The 21,443-nt window shown below is 49.3% G+C and overlaps 1 protein-coding gene across 1 annotated transcript in view; it reads right to left on the bottom strand.

Annotated features, from left to right (window-relative positions):
- ripor2 (RHO family interacting cell polarization regulator 2) overlaps window positions 1-21,443 on the bottom strand; it is a 31,451-nt gene that overhangs the window by 8,612 nt on the left and 1,396 nt on the right. The window contains 6 exon segments of the mRNA XM_029845281.1: window positions 277-330; window positions 462-485; window positions 830-850; window positions 852-909; window positions 1,083-1,238; window positions 3,092-3,212. Of these exon segments, the coding sequence (XP_029701141.1) occupies window positions 277-330; window positions 462-485; window positions 830-850; window positions 852-909; window positions 1,083-1,238; window positions 3,092-3,212 (434 nt within the window).

Genomic DNA, 21,443 nt, shown 5'->3' with positions numbered 1-21,443 from the left:
GTGGGGAGGGGCTCAACTGCACTAATGACCCTCAAAACGGCAACGATGGGGGCAGCTTGATGCCGGTATAGTTTTCTAATGGGAAAAATGGTAAATGGTAGATCAATAGCCAAACTAGCAGATTTAGATCTAGGATATCTCCTGAGGAATCACATTTAAGCCGTCAGTTTTAGCTACAGCTTTGTGTTTGTCTCTCCTGGAAAAAGGCCACGATAACAGGTCAAAGGTCATCAGGTGTGATGTCGTCACAGACAGAATGACTCGGTGGGCTCTTACCTTGCTCATGTGAAACTCCAGACGTCTCATGTATCGCTCAATGCTTTTGATTTGCTGCAGACAGACAGAGGGAGACGATAAGACAAGCCCTCATTGCCCCCTTTCAACCTTTTCCCAGTTCCTATTATATTATACACCAAACACCCCCCCAAAGGGGAGGTGACCCTCCTCTCTTGTCAGCTTACCTTGTCAAGGTCGTACAAAACTCCCTGGAGAGAGAAAACACACAGAATCACAGTCAGGGCAGAAAGTCAACGTAGCTGTCACCATTTTAACAACACGAGCTGTAGATTTCAGCATAAACAAACATTGTTGAGATGTGTGTGTGTGTGTGTGCGTGTGTGTGCATGTGCATGCCATCTAATTTTAATCACCAAGCGATATATGCAAAGTTAAACAATAAAATGATACGACCCGTCATTTTAAATAATTAAACCAGGACCAGGATGTTTGTCAGACGCACGCTAACCGAGTCGCCGTTACTGAAGATTAATATTTACTAGACAGACGCTGGTTATTTTTAGGCATCCTTTAACTAGGTGCAGCTTCTCACCAGGCGAGAGTTCCTCTTCATTGTCCTTCATCAGAGACAGGAGTTTGTCCAGTTCTGTTTGATGAACTTCAAGATACTCGCTAAAAAAAAAAGAGAAACGGGCTTAAAAAGTCAGATCAGGGAAGCATTTAGCAGCTCCAGAAGATCACAAGCGACATCAGCTCATCATCGCGTAGGGACGTTTATGTACGTAAAAGGAACCGATCGGCGCGTTGAGCCTGGCCAGGCGACTTTAAGGCCCGTTTTACCTCACTCGAGGCCTCGTTTGAGAGCGGCGTAAACCTCGTCCAGCCTCTTAGGCTGCGGCTCCCTGGAGCTGCTGCCTGCCTTGTGTCCTGACAGGTGGGCTTCTTCGGCTTGGACTGAGGCTTCTTCTTGCACCACCGTGTTCCCCATGAAGGAGTTGCACCTAAACAACACAAACACAAGGTCCCTCTGTCATGATATTTAAGCCTTTTAAAGCTAATAAATCAGAGCGTGTGTTCCAATATCCATCTAAAACAAAGAAATAAAAAAAGAACCCTGGTCACATAAACTCAAGTATTATATATCCAGCATCGTGGCCAGCGGCTGCCTGTAATAACAAAGCTTTTGATGAGACTTCTGGACCATTTCACAGCTCGGCCAACGTGCCCTCGAGCCAGAGTCAACATGAATTCACCTCCCCTGTCTGACGGAGGGGGCTCGCCATCATCTGGCAGCGACTCCGTCACACAGGACTGACAGATTTAGCCTAGATTTTATTCAAATGCATCAGCAAAGGCCAGCCAAACATGCATGTGTACACACACACACACACACAGTGTCTAGAAACACTCTCTAATGACCAGATGGGTGTGGAAACATCGTTAACTGTGACCACAAGCACGGCTCCTACTTCCTGCCTTTGACTGGTTTACGGCTGCCTGTTGTGGAGGGAAGTTAAGTTTCTGTCACACTTGGAGAAGAAAATGAAAATTCAATCCATTTTCTGCCCACCAGCCTCCAAAACATGATATTTCTCTTGAAAGCTCTTCTTTCTAGAGCAGAAGGCAGACACACATATACAATCATACATATTTTATACCAGTTGCTGTGAGCGAACTAAATTTCTAATCACAGTATAAGAAAATACACAAGTCGGGACTTTAATAAACAGGAAACTGACAAAAGAAGAACCAATTTAATTATTTGTGAATTTTTGGGAGCGCTAATATTCCCAATCCATCCCTGAGAAAATGAAACATAAATGAATTCCTGTTACTGTGGTTCACCATCACCTTTAATGCACAAATAAGCAGAAAATCGGTCAGATGAAGCTGAGAATTCTGCAGCGTTCTCGTTTCAAAGGCTGCCGCATCTCACAACGTCCCAATTTTAGGTCACGCTCCTCTGGCGCGCTCGTGCCCCACCCCCGCCGTTACAGCCCATCGTAAAATTAGCTGACAAATATCATCGCTGTTGACATAATGAAACGGATCCAGAGCCGCGATCGTGGCGTTGTTGGACAAGTCGCAACGCGCGGCGTCTCGCCCGTGCCAGCAAACGCAGGAAGCCACCACGAATGTAGGGCGCCGCTGAACGAGAGCTGCGCACCCTTGGGGGTGGGGGTGGGGGGGTCACGCAAGCTGTGGCGGCGATGGAGGGTCTCTGGGCGGAAACGGCAGATTAGACGCGTGGACCGTCCTTTGCTCTGTGACACGGGGAAGACGCCCGCTGGCCTCAGAAGCCTCGCCGCAGCTTCTCACCTCGCTCATTATCAGAGTGGCGACTCGTCAGTCGCCGTCATTCGCCCCCTCAGCCAATTACCCCATTTACAGTCCTCAAATAGGTCCTTCACAGCTGCATTTACTGAGGCAGAATAACCCAGAATATTATTGTTTGTATTGTTGTGCGGCGCGAATGGAGCGTTTACGTCATTGTATCACTGAGAAATGAAGGCAAATCAAGGCAGGAAACATGGAATTACCAGCTTTCCTGGCACTGAATGCAGAATAAATGATGGGAAACGAGCTTAAAATGGGCTTTCTGACAGTTCAGCAGACACACAACTGATGCCGGTTTTTCCAATTCTGGGGTGTTTTTAATTCAGCCGTGAGCCTGCTGATGTTTTTGGTCCTAAAGGACATTCTTTAAAAAAACATAGCGACTTTCCAGTGCTTTGAAAAACGTGTTAGACACAATCCAATATCAAATCTCTCCCACTCCGTCGGCGATTTCCATAAACCCACCGTCAGGTGCCCACCCAATAATCCTCTTTGTCCTGCTGAGATTCCTGCTTACCGAGAGCGTCGCTCCTGCAGCGTGCTGAAGCCGGCGAAGGACTGACTCCGGATGATTCCGTTGGGGCCTCCGGGGGAGTGCGTCCCTGCCGCCATGATTTCTGGGACGCGTGACGACACACCTAAAAAGAAAAAAACAGAAAAGAAAGGCGACAGGTGTCAGCAGAGTTCACCGCCTGGATCCCAGCCGAGCGTGGTTAAACAAGCGGAAGACGGATGATCGGGCCGGTCGTACATCATCCCTGCAACAAAGTGTCTTTTTGATCCGAGCGGAGAGTTAAATGAAGGTCAGGAGCAACGTGTCGCCACTCTGTCATCGCTCAGCTGCCAAACATACCTCCGCTGTAGCAGTTTCATGCGTTTCTTTCTCCAGGGACACAACTGGTGTCACTTCTCTTTGCCTGAATTGTGTACTCGGTGAATAGTTCCCACCTAAGCTAAAGGTACGAGACCCGATCCATCTGGCTGACAGGTTTTAACAACTCGCATATGTTACAAGCGCAAGTCGTGACATTTCTGAGGACGGGGCCACGGAGCCGCTGCAGCTTTTGAATTTATTCGGAATAAATTCACGGAACCTGATTCAGACTGCCCGGTTACATAACTGGTTTAGACGGGCGTTTATATTTAGCAGCAGGAGCCCGTCGGGCTTGGAACCGTCGGAAACGCTGAAGATGTGAAGCAGCACATCTCGTTTGTAAAGCCAGAAATAGACAGAATTTCAGGTCATGGTGTCAGAAAAAGACGGAGCAGAGAAAAAGAGGAGGCGAGAATCTACTGATATTGCTTAATGGGGCTAGCTGAGGTAGCTTTAGCAGGCGAGCACGACACCTTAAAGGGCAGTTCAGGGAGGTATCCAAGCCAAGATTCTTCATGTTATGCAGATTAGACGGCTTAATGTCTGTTTCAATCGTTAAATTTAGTGGTGCAGACTTATCACGAGTCCCAGCAGGAGTCCAGATCTGTCAGCGGTGTCATGTTGGTCACGGCTCCAATCACTGCCAGGGATGAAAATCTGATGACACTCAGTGTTGCTGCCACGAAAACGAATGACAGCGAGTGCGTTTACGTCTCTAAATCCAGATCATTTCCCGTTTCTGAGCTTTAAACGCAGAATAACGACAAATAAAAAGAGTGAAATTGCTCAGCAAAGGCGGCGAAAAGCCGGAGTTTAAGGGTTAATTTCAGATTAAAACTGTCAGAATATGCAAACCAGACTAAAACGAAGGAAAACCGGGAATGTTCGGACCCTAAAGTTCGACTCAACACAAACAACAAAGATCCAGCGTGACAAACATCGACTCTTCCTCTGAACCTGCTGCATTAGCAAACAATCGAAGCCGGTTTCATCCGGTTTGCTCCTTGGATCAGCTTTTTTCCACTCATCCATCATCAGTCCACACACACCACACACACACACACACACCACACACACACACACACACACACCTTAGTGCTGTGATTGGACAGCCCCTCCTTTAGTCTGAATGGCAGAAAAAGGACACAAAGACCCAGAAAAGATCCAGATTCTTCTTTAAATCGGAACAACATTCAATCAGCCTGATGTTTGCATTAACAATTTAGTTTGGAAGAAGCTGCGCTGGTTGCCTTGACAACATCTGACTTAAACTCTTGTTGACAGACTTTAATAAGGAACTGTAAACTGCTTCAGGGCTACAGATTCACTATTGCAGCAGTTCACCAACAACATCAACATTTTATCATTTCCAGAACTCCATCGGGAGTCCAATTACCTAAAAACTAAAGTAAAGTGGATAAAGACAGATAAATGGGGAAAATGTGTTGCTTTTAAACCAAAGAGGCAACACAGGACTGGGCCTGTTGTTGATGGATGGATCAGCTCAGAACTGGAACAGTCTGGCTTAAAGTCTCTACGAGGAAGGACAAGAGTGTTAAGCCGGCCGAGGCTGGAAGCGCCTCAAACAAAAGAAGAGGAATTCTAGCCAGTTGCCTGCCTGGTTGTGTGGCAGGCTGTTCCACCTGCTGGTGGAAGGAACCAACACCGCGACTGAACACCAACCCAGTCCGAAGAACCACAAAACAACCTCCACCTCAAGGTGAATCACCTCCACAGCTGGAACTTAAAGAGCACCCGATCAATTCTACTTTATTTAATTCTGGGGTCCGTTCTGGTCTCTGGACGTTCGACGGGACCGAACGCTTCCCTCCTTTTTGTCTTCCTGACTTTCTGACTCACTCTTCTAACAGAAGAACAGTGGGAGGCAGATGATGGCACCATTTGTTACCTAAGACTCCCAGTATAGTCCCAGAACAGACTGGACCGCTCCCTGAAGCAACACCAGCAAATATTCAGCTTCGAGCCCTTCTGTCAATTACCAACATTATCAGAATAAACCTGATAAACTTTGATCAGGGAAAGCTGCTTCATATCAGCGCTACGCAGCGTGCTCGCTAAAATCTAATACTGCTCAGCAGAGACGTGTGAAAATGACCCCCCCACATCCATTTATCAACCGCCGCCCCCCCACAGGAACAGAACTAATATCTTCTTTTTAATATTTGTTCTGCAGAAGCTGCTGCTGACGGTTTGATTCCGGCTTTCCTCTCTGAAACGATGGATTCGAGTGACGCATCTGTTTTTTTTTAACCATTTACGGCATTTTCTTTCTTAAAGATCAAGTTTCTGTACTCAAGTACAGACTGAAAGAGCTTCCCAAAACCTCTGCGGGCCTTAGCAGAGCCCCACAAACCCGTTTGGACGGACGCCATCGTAGACGGACCCCCCCAAAAAATAACCCCATCCCCACAAAAGCCGCGATCCGCTGCAGAATCATGAGAAGCTCTCCGCTGCGCCTCATAGCGTCGCCTTTCATCGTGCGAAGAGGCCTCGCTGGGAGCAACAATGCGGACTCGCAGCACGCTCTGGTTGGGTGCCAGTCGGCGACCTTGCTGGATTCAGCTGCCAGTCAGCCCATTCAGCGGCGTTCCCGCCCGTTGGCGCTCTCACGCCAGCAGCCTTAAATGCCCTTGAGGAGGTGAGGGTCCCTCTCCCTTTGTGAGCCTTCCTCCCATCAGTATGCTGTGCGAGCAGGGGGGACGAGTTTTGAGGACGGACACCTGATGTCCTCTCAATTGGCTGTCCGCTCATTAACATTCAGGACCGTCAGTCGCAGGAAAAATCAAGAAAAAGTCATAATAATGAGGGTTTCACGAGCAGGTTTCTAAATCAGTGATTTGACGCAGATAACTGGCGCTCAGACACACTAATAAAAGTACTGATTTTAAAATAATCGAAATTAATGGAATGATTTGAGTGGATCTGGTCCTTCCTCTTTGCCCCCTCAGCACGAGTTGTGTTCACGCCTGCTGGGACACTTAGATTCTTATCTTCTGAGCGAAAACAGACCAAACCAAGTCATCATAACCAGACTTCTCTAATGAGTGGTCAGAGTTGAATATTTAGATACAGAAAAATATCAAAAATAATGCGAGACTGGCTGCCCCCTATGGGCTGAATCGGGTCATTGCGACCGAATTTTGCTGTCGGCTGAGCTGGAGGCCGACGACGTTTTGGAGGCAGCTTTCGTCAGTCACCACCAATGTTGCCCCCTCCTATCAAAACCACCCTCCCCCCCCAGACTGTGGCGAGTAGGTTGGATTTAGAGAGACAAAGTGAGTGTTGAGTAGGTAGTTATAACAGCGTAAAATTAGATTTGGCTGGACGTATCTTAACCCCTCCAGGAGCCCCGGCCATAATCAAGGCTTTAGGGGTTTAGTAACTCTTTAAATCTGCTCCCTGATTCAGTGAGCTGCTATCACTGAATTCAGATTTTGAGGTATTTTGATTTTTTATTCCAGATTTCTCCTCACAAGGTCACCAGCATCTTCTCAATAGCTGCATAACTCATCTTAACAGCTTCTGTTTTTCATTTTGTTCCCCTCAACCTCCCCCTCATCCTTTATTTTAGTGTTCTGTATAACGACCCAAAGATGTTGCTCAGAGGATTTTTTAACAGCATAAACGATATTTGAAGTTTCTTTTTTCAACGGGGTTTCCAGCAATTACAAAAAAAATATATAAACAAAAACCCCAAAATGCTGCAAGTGATCATTTCTACATAATCACGGCTTCTTCTCCAAACTCTTTATACCAAATTACCTTCAGTCATTCTGACATGTCAGCAGTGCAAAAAACACACTCATCCTTGCTTACAGTGCCACTTGACTGGCCTCTTTCATTCAATACCTCTAATTTAAAACACACACACACACGTACTCTTCAAAGTGCGGTTGCACCAATTTTCAGGCGAGCACGAGTGTGTGCAGAAACCAGTCGACGGTGTAAATTAACAACAGGAGCTCCTTATTGCCGGTATAAATTAGCCTCACCATGGCAACAGCAGACAAAAAGGGATGAAATGTGTTACATAAAACAATGGTTATGAGCCAACTGCCAAGAAGTAGGACACGCGTCCTCCTGTTACAGGGCACCAGGCTCCTCACGCACTCGCCTTTGGCTCTTTTGCAGATGTTGCATCAAATGCGTCCACAAAGCCTGACTAAAATAAGGTAAAGATCCGGGCTGATGATGGCGGCTCCGACGGCAGGAGGAGAAGCAGCGTTCTGCTTTACAAGATGTGAATTACAGGGCTTCACCTGGGAGATTACAGCAACGATCGCGCACCTGCAGATCACCGGAAACGGACGGACGTGCCCCAGCACGTCCTGCAGGCTGCAAAAGCAACTATTAATGCTGCTCAGTGAGCCTGAGCCCTGTTTGTGAAGAGTTGCTGCTGAGGAGGAGGAGGAGCAGGAGGAGTGCTGGTGCACTTTGATAAGCCACCCCAGATCCAAGACCCACTTGTCTCCTTCTAATCCCATGATCCTGAATAGAGAACAAGCTCAACTGTCTCTAGGCTCCATCTTGGTTCCTCTCCTCAACAGGGTCATGGAGCGGCAGTTCCAGTAAACAGCCCAGACTGTCCTCTTCTGAGCTTCCTCTTCAGCTCCTCAGGGAGAACACCAAGTAATCCCTCCATTATGTCCTGGGTCTGCCTCGGGGTCTCCCGCTGGCTGGACATGCCTAAAAACCCCTCCCCAGGGAAGCATCTGTGTTACACCCTGACGCCTGACCTGCCTTAACTGGCTCCTTAGACAGAGGAAATTCATAGAGACGCAAGACTCCCACTGGAATATCTGGAAATTCAAACCCCTCACGACACAGACGGGGTTAATTCCATGATGGGAATTAGGAGGAAAAGATTCATTTTTAGATGAAAGTCAGCTGTAATCTGACTTTCTCATAAAATCCATTCATTGTTTAACCACATCTTGAGGGGAAAATCAAAAGTCCTTCCAGAGAAAGTAGGTCTAAAAAGACAAATATTGACAAGCAGTCCTTTGTCTCTGAAAGCTGTGATTCTACATCATCAGACCACGAAAATATCATGAGGGCCTTTAAGGCACATCGAGTCGGGTCATGTTAGTTGCTCGTTCAAGGCAGAGAAACGTCCCAATGTTAGCAAAAAAACATGGAAAAAGTGAAACATTAAGAGGTTTAACACGGGGACGGATCAGCCGGCTTTACATACATTTTCAGCTCCCAGAAACGTCTCTTCGTCTTGATTCAGGTAAAGCCGAACTAATTACGCTCACAGAGCTCTTAAAATCCATTACACGCGCCAAATAGCCAAATTTAAAAGTTAACAATACCTGATAAGGTGCTTGATTTTACCAAACCACCTGGAAGGTGAACTCTATTTTTCTTTTCCAGTTTGAACATAAACATGAAAGTGGTACCAGCATGCATCAGGTTCCTCCGACAGCTTCAAACCTGAGAGCAGGAACTCCGTTACCACGGTGATTCACTGCCGCTCCGTCGCCTGCAGGATGATTGATGACATTCTTATGCTCTGACTAAACCACTTCTGACTTGTGGCTTCAGATCTCGCAGACGAAACACAAAGGAAACGTCGGACACTAGGAATTTGAAAACCACAGGTGTGACACCTCCAGTGCAGGACCGATCAAGAGCCTTTAAAACGGCCCCATGGAGCAGCATCAGCAGACGCCCGCTCCGGTCACCTGATGTCGGGGGGCGTGACTGGGCGCCGGAGGGGGCGTGTTTGTTTTAGAAATAGGCCAAGCTCGCATCAAACTTGAGACGGGTCTGAAATGTCGCCTCCAAGCTTCGGGAAACTGATATGGATTTAACAACCAGCCCCGCTTTAGTTGCCCTCCCTTATTGTGGCGCAGAGCTGCAACAGACGCACAACAGACGCAGACGCACAACAGCCGCCAGCCTGGTCCAGACAAACTATTTTATCACCCAGCAAACATGTCTCGCACCAGCAGGTGCCCCGTTGCCGTGGTCCTTCCAGAAATATTCGAGGGCGGCTGCACAACCTCGCACGTGCCTGAGAGCGTTTGCAATTCCACTGCTCATGCTTCGCATTCAAATTACGGGGTCGTCGGCGCTCCCCGGGGGCGGCGCACGCGTGAGAAATTAAGGCCACGATACGGAGCGACGTTTAAAGGTGACGATGACAAGATTAACCGAGGCGGAAGTTTGGGCGGCTGCTGAAATCTCAGCAGCCGTGTAATCGCTTCTGAGGACTGTAAATCACACCAGTGGAAGCACAATCCAGATTAAAATAATCTTTTGAGTCCATTAGAGAGTTTTGGGACATTCTTCGGCGGGAAAGTGCAGATGAAAGACGGAAACGGACGTACAATGTCGCAACGTTCCTCCCGAGTGTCAACAACACCGACAAAGTCCTTAAACCCTGTCAGGCGGCGCCGAGACGACTTCATCGCCGGCTACGATGCCTCAAAACCAACACGATCCACATGCAGGGATTAGGCGCACATGCACGTGCACGCGCGCACGCTCCTCCTTTAGCTGGAAAAACACAAGGACGTTTAACAGTTTGGAGAGCGAGCTCCACACTTCCTGCATTTCTCCGAATCGTCCAATATGCATGATTGAGTGTGACCACCTATGCAGCCAGGCAGGAATGCAGTTACCATACAAACAGGATCCTGCCGGTTATTTCAGCTCCATGTGTTATTTTTAGCAGCAAAGGGAAACATTCCTTTATGTGATACTATAAACTTGCCGTACGGATACGCGCGTTAGCGGTAAATGCTAACTCACAGCCATTTCTCCAGTCTTTAACTTTCCCACTGTTGTGTAACTCACATAAACAGAACGGATCAGCATCCATGCAGGTCCCACTGCTACAATGCAGCTGAGAAACACTCTAAAAGCTCTCTCGCCCACGCCTTTCCTCTTGCAAACTCCTCTGTGCCACTACAGCGACGTTCACAACAGAATAACAACCTACCCAACGGTAACAGCAGCAACGCACAGCGGGGGGTGGACGTGGTCAAAAACTGCTACAAACGGTTCGAGCTAGGCACAGAAATGAAGCCGAGGAACGCTCTGAAACGATCATTATGGCCACTGATGATGTGGGCTCAAGAACAGGTGAGGCCTGCTGTCCTGTCACCTGCTTTAGGAAGCAGAACATGATGTGATCAGAACGAGAACACGAGCAGAGGGAGGACGGCGCCGCCCGACTTTCATACTCGCTTGAACCCAGACTCACATTCACTCTTCACACTTGTACTTTTTATAATGGAAAACGTGGAAACGGGAACCACAAAACAGAGGCTTGTTTTGTCTTTTGACTTTTACTGGTGAAATCTGAGCGTCTCAGCAGGCAGCTCTGACTTTTAAAGCCGGATCTTGTTGAGGGAGGAGACTTCAAAGCACCAGCGGTCATTACTCGCCAGAGGATGAAGCCAGATCATTCCTCGTCTTGCCTTCACGCCACCTCACTTTGTCTGACATCACAAAGTTCCGGGCCGCCGCCGCCCTGAGGCAGCTGTAGCGGGAACAGCTGATCAGAAAAGTTGCAAGTGTTTTTCTCTCAAAGAGCTACAAAGGTGCCTGGAACTCTTTGATCACAGGGCACAGACACGGCAACAGGAACCCCGGGAGGATGAAAAGTGAAAAACAAGAAGGAAATGTCAGAGATAACCACCACAGGAGCAGACGGAGGGGGCACCGAACCCGCAGCCTTGAGTACTCTCAGCAAACGAATCGGATTAGGAATCTCATTAAGAATCGGTAGAAAGAAAAATGCACCGAAACAGCATCAACGCACAGATTCAGTGCATCATCCAGCTGTTACTGCAGAGGCGGCACACAAATACCAAAACAGACAGATTATCAGCTTAGGACTCTAAAACGCTTATGGAAATCATAACAGTGTGGCAGCTGCTCTGAACACAAGCGTGTGTGTGTGTGTGTGTGTGTGTGATATCATGTGTCGCACACTTGCGCACCATGTCAAGTGTGCAGCAGGCACCGCGAGGAGTCCTCATCGCATGGTCGCACAATTAGTGGAGCATTAATGACTGTGCGTCCACACCCACACAGCAGATCTGCTCAGAGACAACCAGAAGGTCGCTGGTTCAATGTCCCACCCTTAGTCATAAATACCCCGTCTGTATCTCGGAGGAGAGAAGGGAGTTTGGGGGGGGTGGACAGATGGGAAGGGAGTGGAGATATGAAGGCGGGTGGAAGAAATGGGAGGAGCTAATGATGACAAAAAACAAACAAAACAACAAACAAAGGAAAAGCCGGCGCCAGTTCGACAGCAGCCGACACACACCGGCCGTAGCTGGAGCTCATTAGTGTATCAGCTGTGTGTAATTGCTCCACTTATCATTTGTCACGCGTCACCGCGCCTCTCTTGTGCACTCAGCAGGGATGAAACGCTCAGAAACAAGAGGCAAACGGGCCGATTCGCAGCACGGACGCACCTGGACTGGAGCCAAACGGGGGGCGGCGCTCCACCGGTCGCTGCCCAGGACTCAACCCGTGCAACGTGAACAGTATCAGCGCATCGACAGAGAGAGCAGCCAAACACAACGAAAGAGCAGAAAAAGCCCCCCCAACGTGTGAGTTACTGGGAAAAAAAGACACAAATGTGGCTGAACTCAGGCTAGTTTGGAGTTTCAACCTTTATTGTAAAGCTCGGACTTTCCCCAGAGGGCTGTTCTTATAATAAACACACATACTTTTCTTGTCTCGCGTTTCCCGAACCTCTGACCCCCCCCCCAACCTCGCCATCTACCCTGACCCAGTCTAACCCTCCACTCCCTATCTGCCCCTCCCTGAACATACCTCTTTACTCCAGCGGAATAACCCCGGCCCACCTTCTTAGCACCGGAAATTCCCAACACCCATAAAATAGCCCCCGCTCCCAAAATAAAGCCCTGCTCCAGGGACCAGACAATACAAGACATGTCAGGACAGGCAAGCGAAGCCAGACCACCCCGTCCACACAGGACGGGACACTCGGGTGTCACCATTAGTGCCCCGCTCCAACCTGCACGGTGACACGCGGGCGGTGTAAACACCCGTCCTCCACGTGTGTGAGCAGGACGACCCAGTTCCCACACAGGCAACATTAATGTTTCAAACCAAATCTACCTCGGAGCAGCTTTGGGTCGGTCTCAGACAGAGGGGGGCGGTTAAATTTGGAACCCCGGATGATGGAAACTCAGCCGGCGACTTTAATTTATTATTCAAGACCCCCCCCCCCCCTCGTCGCTTAACTCGGGCCGCGTCCTTAAAAACGTTAAAAATAAGTTCTGAACGCTGGAAGCAGGCGCTCCTCCTGAGAGAAGGCCTGAAACTTCCCCATCCAAACCGCACCGACGCTCGCAGATGGAAAGACATATGCGTGTGCACGTACCACCCACAAAGAAGCACGCGGGGGTGTTCTTCAGGGGAGGAGAAGTTGATTCGCTCTGAACGTGCGATATCAACAACTATGGGCTGGTCCGGTTAAAAACATAAATAACTCGCCGCCTCCCGCGCGCCAAAGGCGAAATGTCCCACGAATTTGGCTTAACTTGCTTTAATTACTGTAATTCTATATATTTGTCACTCAGGGAAGCTGTGATCATCTGTCCAAAACCATCCATTGTTCTGCTCCCCGACCAGCAGCTCGCTCAAAATGTGGCCGAGCCGGAGTGAAAACATAAAAGGGAGCCGGACGAGCTCGTGACCTCAGGGTCAAGAGCCTCGAACGCAAAAATGTTCATTTTCTTGAGTCTCGTTTTTTTTTTTTTTTGAACGAAAGTTGACGGATGTCTGGACTTTGTACGCCCGGTGGCGTTTTAGTCCCGACAGAGACTCCGACCTTCTTTACAAAAGGAATTTCTACTGAAATTCTGTGTTTTAGCAATAAAAAGACGCTGGGTTCCCTCCAAAGTGCACAGTCATAATTCCTTTAATGAGGCTTCACAGAAAAAGGAGAGGAAATGAGTGTGTGTGTGTGTGTGTGTGGGGGGGGTGAGAGAGTGAAAGCAGGGAGCAGATGCCAGGAAGGCAAAGCCAGCTGGGGCTAAAGAAGTAAGCTGAGGGAGACAGACAATGGTATCGTACCCTCGTCGGCCCTCGACTCGGGGCCCCGCTCACACGGCTTCGCCGGAGCCCAAACGGGCCGGCGAGGAATCAAAGTATTTCCACCAACCCAAATCAAAGCCAGCCTGGCGTTGAGCTGGGGGAGCGTTCAGCCTTTCTAGCCCCTTCTGCTGTCAGAACGAGGAAATGAACAGTTGTTCCTGCACAGAACATCCCAGTGTTTTGACTCCAGTGTTTCTCTTCACCAACATGGAGGCCGGGCCGCTGATAAGGACATCTGACACAGTTCCCCGGTCCTTTTCAAACCAAAACAGCATCAGAAAAGACACATTCCCAGATATATTAGCTGGAATATTCACTTCCAGCTTTTTTTTCCCATATCTGTATCTATTGTAGCACCAATAACCCAGGGTTGGCACATTTGCACTAACTAATCATCCCACCTCTGGAATGTCTTATTTGCACCTTCATTGTTCTTCACACTGTCTGACACTCCTTCTGTACATAATTTTAATTTCTGTATATACTGTACAATGTACATAGCAATGTACATAATATAAGAGTCTTTATTTTTATCTTTTAGTACTTTTCTGTATTGTACACCACGGGCTACCGCTGTCACGTGCAATTTCCCCGATGTGGGATCAATAAAGTTTTTTTTATCCTTATCTACCTGCTCAGGTTCGGTGACGGGGTATCAGGGTGCACCAGCTGATGCCCTTTGACCTCCATCCTTCAAACGTGAAGGAGCGTTTTTGAAATCGCTGACCTAATTCAGTCACGCTTGGTGTGCACTCGTGCGTTCACATATCTGCAGGACCCCGCAAAATGACCCGCAGGGTCCGACATCTCCCTACAGACCGCAGATTCGGGTTTTTTTCTTCGTCCTCACAGTAAAAATAGTCCAATTACTATTTTAAAAAAACAGAACTGCGCGATATAATGAACCATATGATGGCGTGAACAATATGTTAATGCGCGTTTATGAAACAATGAGTTGCAGCCTCGGAGAGATCACGCGTGATCAACTAACCCACTGCCCCGGAGAAAAGACCCCCCCCCCCCCCCCCACACACACACACACACACAAACACACACGCACGCACACACACTAGAGAAACACAATTTCCTCTGTTTCTACCCGAAAAAAAGACACGCTCGATGGTTCAGCCTACCTCAAAGTTCACAAAGAGCGGCTCCTCAGCGGCGTCCGTGCGCGTCTACCTGCATCCATGCGTAAACGGAAGGACCGGAGCGTGTTCACTTTCAACGCGGCCGCCGAGCGAGGCGCGGATTAAAAACACTATTGATTAAAAAGCCACGGAAGAAGCGACGCCCCGCAGGAAGCAGCAGCCGCGTCCGACCTCCGTGTGCGGGTGAGAAGCGAAGCGGCGGCCGTCAGAGCAAACACTGAGCCCCCTCACGCACATTCCAGTTTGTGTTTGCTGCGCTCCTCCTGAACAACGGCCGGCCAATGAGAGGAGGAGGATGTGATCGGGGGGCGGCACCAGTGTGCGTGCGTGCGTGCGTGCGTGCGTGCGTGTTGAGGACCTTTTCAAGCAGAAAAAAGAACATTAATCAGGAAGGGATCGATTGTTCCTCCGGGGGGGTCCTGACTTGGTAGAATGAGATATGTGAGGACCGGTTCAGGTTTAGAAACACGAGGGAAATGTTACTGTATTTAAAGTCGGGGTCGATTGTCGTCAGAGCATCGGGAACTTCCACATCTGAACAATCGGTTTATTTCGTTGGGTCTTTTGTAGCTTCTGACGGACACAGAAATCCTTGTGTGCAACTTCATGAGCGTTATGGACGCACGATCAGGTCCTTCATGTACAGTCTGCTGCGCAGTGCACAATGGAAACCTGGAGGGTGATGTGGTGACACACACACACACACACACACACACACACACACTGTGCAGACTGTGGGAGGTGAGGGATGGCCAATAATAGCCTGACAACACCCCCATTTTCCGCCTAATCTTCTCATGAATTCTTTTTTTTTTTCACTTTTCCTGAGTTATTGATTTTTGCCTTGTGTTTATTTGTTAAATATTTAGTCTTGATGCTCACAGGACAGCCAGAGGAGCTTTGAGGAGCTTTGGAAGCGTCTCATAAATCAAACCTTCTGATGGCAGCGCTGAGCAGCCTCAGCCGATGGTGGTCTGATCGCACCCAAACACACCTCCGAACGTACGCTGACCTTCTGAACTGTACATTCCAGAGGTAGAGACGCCGATAAAAGTGCTGCAGCCATGACGACCGTGCAAAAACAAACCATCCCCATAGATGTTCTCGAGATTTGACAATATTTGGGCAATTATATGCAGCTTTTACAAATGTATAGCTAGAAAAAAAAGAGCTTTGAGACAGAGAACGGTGCTGTGCAGCCACCGTGCACAGAGCAACTCCTCCTCAGGAGCACCTGTCAGCATAATCACCCTCCATAAGTGGATGTGCTGTTCCGCCGAGTCCATACAAATCTCATTCTTCTCGCCGTGCCAAGAAGGAAGGGGCAGAAAACCGCGTGTCTCTTTTAATTTAGTCGGTTTGTAAGAGGTGCAGTGGTTTAAACGGACGCGCTGATGTGATTAAAGAGGGGGGGGGGTTAGTTAGGAAGGGGAAGAGTTCCTTTATGCTTCTGGACGTAATACTAAAAACATGCGACGGTAAATGACATTCATACACTCACAGATGAGGTTTTAATCGGTGCGGAGGTGAGACAGGTTGTCCTGCTGTCCAAGATCAAGAAAGGTGGAGATCGAGGTGATTCCAGCTGGAAGCAGCTCCAGTTCATTCAGAGAAGGTAAAAGAAGAAAGGCAAAGAACTCCGCTTGGCCGACCTCTCGCCTTAATACAAAGGGTACTCTTGGTTCCAGGAACTCTCCTGCAGCTCCCGGGGTGAGGAAGCTCCTGTAAAAGCTGCGAAGACCACCTCGTTCAGCGCTCAGCTCGCCGTCCTTCTGCTCTTTCAGAGTTCAAATGGCAAAAGGCACCAATATTTCCAGACCGATTTGTGTTTCCAGCCGTCTTTTCTCCGTTTGTTTCATCCTGAAAGGCTGGAAATGGAGCTCTGTGGGGTTTTCACGAGCCCCTCAGCTGGCACTAACACAACCCCCCCCCCCCCGCACGCACGCACGCACACACACACACTGCTGGACGTGCAGCTGCTGAACAGATCTGCCTGTAATTACGGCTGTCATCGGCCACCTCTGACTAGCAGCTATATTTACAGAAGAGACGGCGCTCATGCTACAGTCAAAATACAACACGGCATGAAAAAGACCAGGCACACACACAAACTCACACACAGATACAGCAAATAAGCAGCTATTTATAGCAAATCATAGCAACAGGTAATTTGACACGGGGTTAATCCACTCTAATCCTCTAAAGAATCCTTAAAGGAAGTATAAATATTCACACGGCCTCCTCGTCCTTATAGTTTTCAGACTTTAATTGAAAGTTCTGTGTCGGAAAGCGGATGGACAACACAATACTCCCCCTGTTCCCATCCTGACCTCTTCAGAGCGACAGCCAACTGTTCGATGGACCCAGCACATTAGCTCGGTTAGCGAGGACAGGAGGCTTTCACAGACTCTTCCTGGACAACCCCCCCATCCCCCAGGAGACCGGCACCAACCACCTTCTGTCACTCTTTCTCGCCTCAGTCGTTCTGACCTGTTTTCACTTTCAAAACATCTCTCCTTTCTCCCTCAACTTCTCCTCGTCTCTGCCTGACAAAGGAACCAGCAAAGCTGGGGGGGGGGGGCAAAGAAGGTTGAGGCTGAGGGGAGTCCAGACACGGCCGTCTGGGACCAGGAACCTCGGTGCTGCCGCAGACATCTGACTAGTGCGACGGGAGTAAACAAAGGTAAACAAACCGCCGCCGCATCACGTGGCTTTAGCAGAACGCAGCGCTTGAAATCTTGAGTAGCTGCGGGAAATAAAAGCAGTTTGGGGTCTTTTGGCAAAAGTAGGTCAGCGGAGGCAACAGTCGGGAGCAGGAAGAGGCAGTTGGGGCAGTTGTCGCTACAGTTGGTCCCCTCGGGTCACAGCGAGTCACTACAGCGTCGCCATCGCCGTTCATGGCTGCTAACAGAGGCGACATCCGTGGTCGGACAGCAGAGGTGCACGTGTAGGTGCCAGCTAGTGCACGAGGACGAAGAACAATACGATACGCGTGGGAGTGCGTTTGCAGAGGCGCGAGATGGCGCCCGTGCGAGTCGGATCTACATGGGCCTATAGAGAGGAAGATCTGGCATTTAAGGGGAGGAGCTAATAGAAATGTGACATATGAGCTGGCAGAAGCCGTTCTCTATTCATCTCATCCCTTTATTTTCAATCGGAGTCTGATTTATATTTTACTGCTTGAACCTTTTGACGCAGCCTGGAGCAACGCACACGTGCAAACACTATAAAACACATTAAACACTTAACTCTATTCAGGGTTAGGCGTCAGCTCATCCTGAAACACGGCCAACACCCGCCCCCCAGGGGGTTTATTCACATCTCTAAATCAGCCCTGACGTTGGATGAATGATTGACGTGTCGCTCGTGTAATTGGTAAGAAAAGGAGGCGTAAAAGTGCCGATTGATGCTAAAAACATTCAGGAAACCCATATTTTAAGCCTAAAAACCCATTAAAACGTACGTTTCTCTCGTTTAGTGGGAGATGGGGGGAGGTGGGGCGGATCGTCAAAGACTCTTTGGTTGCCGCTTTGTTCAAGAGGACGTCGCAGAATGAGCAGCGCCCGAAATCAGGCGGCAATTAAAGTCCCTTTGGCCACCAGATGACCAAGGCGTGGATGACCAATCACGGGGACAGAGATCTGTTCATCTCAACCCGCCACAACATGGATTATCCTTGATCCATATTCTGCCCTTTAAGCTTGGTTAACTCAGATGGTTCCCTAACAAGCGAGCACAGTTTTCAACGGCTAAAACCCCTGAATCAGTGTGAAGGCGGCTGTGATTCAGAGGTGCAGATCCCTGCAGTGGAGGGAAATGTCATTTGTGGTACTCACAGCAGTGGCAAATGGCATTTACAGAGGGACAAATGTGCTCGTTACAGCCAAATCAACATCTTTTGCCGAATTAAACGTGTAAAAATAAAAGCTCGGGTCGTCATTGTCCGCTGCAGCTAGTTTATCCACAATTTAGGTGCAAAAAGGACAAGAAACACTATTTTTATTACAGTAACACTGAGGACAGGGTTTTTAATTCATCATATAACACGACTGAGCACGATGACACAATCTTCAGAAAAAAAATAGGCCAGTGTTATAGAGTGCATACAGTAGGCGGCGCAACATTAGCGCTCCTCAGTTCTGCCTACATTCAAAACCTAAATGAATCGGAGGACTGCGACTGGCTTTGGTTGCCAGGGAGAATCAGCTGGCTGCGTACCTTCTGGCGGCGATGTTCAAAGCAAACGTCAGATTACCGCCGGTGACGCTCAGCCAGAAGTGGGTCAGCGGACACATTAACATACATTGCTCAGAGAAGGCTGAGAAATCTGAATACGTCCTCACAGCGCAGCCTAAATGCACCTTTGAGTCCATAAACACACACACGACGAGCAACGGAGCATTTCTGATGATGTACGTCAGGGCATTATTGGCACACTGGCAGTGTGTGATCATAAATAATCCTCTGGTTTCCCTCAGACAGAATGTGGCTAAACACACGGTAGGTTTGCGGTGCGGACGGACCTCCTTGTGGTAGCTAAAAATATCTGCCTGTACAGTAGAACGCCCACACCTCACACAGTGTAAAAGTTCCACAAAAATCGGGGAATTTCTAGAGGTGCACGGTTAGCACCCGACGTGCACTGACACAACCCCCCCACCCCTTCTACTATCATCCTAACCCCACAAAGCTACCTGGCCTTGAGCAGCCGTCCTGTTAGCCCACGCGTGCGCTTGACCCCTGGCGAACCTACCGTCCTCGTAGAAGACATCCCCCGCTTCCTCGCGCAACATCTCGTCCAGGTCGTCCCTCGCAATGTCGGTTACAGCCATGACTCCCCCTCGTCTCCTCCTCCCTGGGACGACTAATCGCAGATTCAGAGAGAGCGAATGGGCTGTAAAACTGAATCAGCGCTGGCTCGGCCTCTTCGCTCCGGGCGACAGTCCGATCACCGGCCGGCTCCTCGCTGGAATGGCACAGGGCTGAGCTCTCCGCACGAGGGACGGGGCGCGCGAGTAGGACAGCGTCTGAGTATCAGGTGAACTCTGTACGTCCGTGCACGTGTGGGTGAGTGGGCGGGGGAGAGGGAGGACTCCCAGTGACCTTCGCCAAGTTTCAGCAACAGCGCTCGTTTCGTAACATCCTGTACTGAGCTCCAAGCTGAAGTGAGAGTGTGCTGTTTGGAGAGCACTTGTATGAGTAAGCCTGTGTGTGTGTGTGTGTGTGTGTGTGTGTGTGTGTGTGTGTGTGTGTGCTCAATGAGTCAGCTCGAGGCGTGTTGATTAACAAGAATAATTAGATTCTCCATCCTCAGCCAGCAAGGACACGCAGAGGTGTGAAAACGCGTTCCGCTGCGTGCACGGTACGCTAGACCTCCTGTGAGCTGCGACCCTGGTTCTGGTCCCATCCGTCCACGGCCCCGCGAGGAATCACGGGACCGCACCGATTGTCCACGATCTATTTTGAGGGGGCTTCAAAAGTGCCGATAGCGTCTGCTGTTATCTGCTGTTGGTGAAAGTCTCCATGGTGCCGGAGACACTGGAGCAAAACAAACGTCTCTGCTCCACAGACAGTGTGGGAGTCTGTGTTTGCATCTCTATTGTAATTACAGTTTTTACATTGGAGGCTTCTGCACCGATGGGGAGTCATGAAGGAAAACCAAAAAAAGGCGTCACCTTTTGAACAAGGCTGCATCCTGAAATGACCTTTTCCCACCTGGGTGGGCTCAGCGCCAACCCGAGGTTCAGAACTAGCTTATTTGGGTGCAACACCCAGCTAATATGGGTGACAGTCGGCGCTGCTGCTGCAGTTTTTGTGCAACCAGCACAGCGAAGGTTCAGCGTTTCTTCTTCCTGTTTTTTAAGCACCAACATCCCCTCCTACACTCGTCTCCTCCCGACCTCTCATCTGATAACACGGACAGCAAAAGAGGATTCCTTCGTCCGACTGTGTCAGGTTTATCTGACTCGCACCCCCATCTGCACGAACCAGTTCTCCACCAAAATAGAAACGAGGCCTCGAATCAAATCATTATCGCTTTGCCTTCATGCTTCCTGTCCCCTGTCACTGCTTCCCTTTAAGGCCAACGCTCAGGGGAAGGAAGGCCCATTTTAAAACCGTGGCTGGGCCACAGGAGCTGGATAAAATCGTTTCCATCAGCCGCCGCTGTGGCGTTGGGATGAGACGGACAGTGGGCGGGTCAGTACTGGCCCCCATGCTGGGGGTTGGAAGACACGGGAACAGAGTCAGAGCTTCAGAAGCCGTATTAAAGGCTCAGCCGATGCCGCCTTGCAGGTTTTAGCAACATCGTGTTCCTCTGCTTCGACCTTTCTCACCACAAGTGTGTGTTTTTTAAGTCCACACAAAAGAAGCCTTTCATGCTCACAGGACGCCGCTGATAGCGCAGCTGATAGAGGCATTCTCTCACTCAGCAAAGTTCCCCTTTCTGGCTCCTATTTGCTAATTATTACCCTTTTCAAAGTGAAATCAAGCCCGGCACCTCTGGGGCAATCGCGTCCTGATGGAAGTGAAGACGCCCAGAAGTAAGAGGAAATTACAGAATGACAACAATCAACTGTGAAACAGAAGCGAGGAGACCGCCGCTGGAAACAGCCAGTGAAGCGACACCAGCCTCACAATTCAAGCAGGAAGTTGTCTTGGATCACGGCGCCGATGTTTGAGGGGTCAGACCTGGCGTGGCGTGATCCCTCACCCTCCGATGACCGTCGACGGGC

The sequence above is a fragment of the Takifugu rubripes genome, chromosome 12 (assembly GCF_901000725.2).
Source record: "Takifugu rubripes chromosome 12, fTakRub1.2, whole genome shotgun sequence".
NCBI classification, from domain to species: domain Eukaryota; kingdom Metazoa; phylum Chordata; class Actinopteri; order Tetraodontiformes; family Tetraodontidae; genus Takifugu; species Takifugu rubripes.
This window is presented reverse-complemented; position numbering and strand designations above follow the sequence as displayed.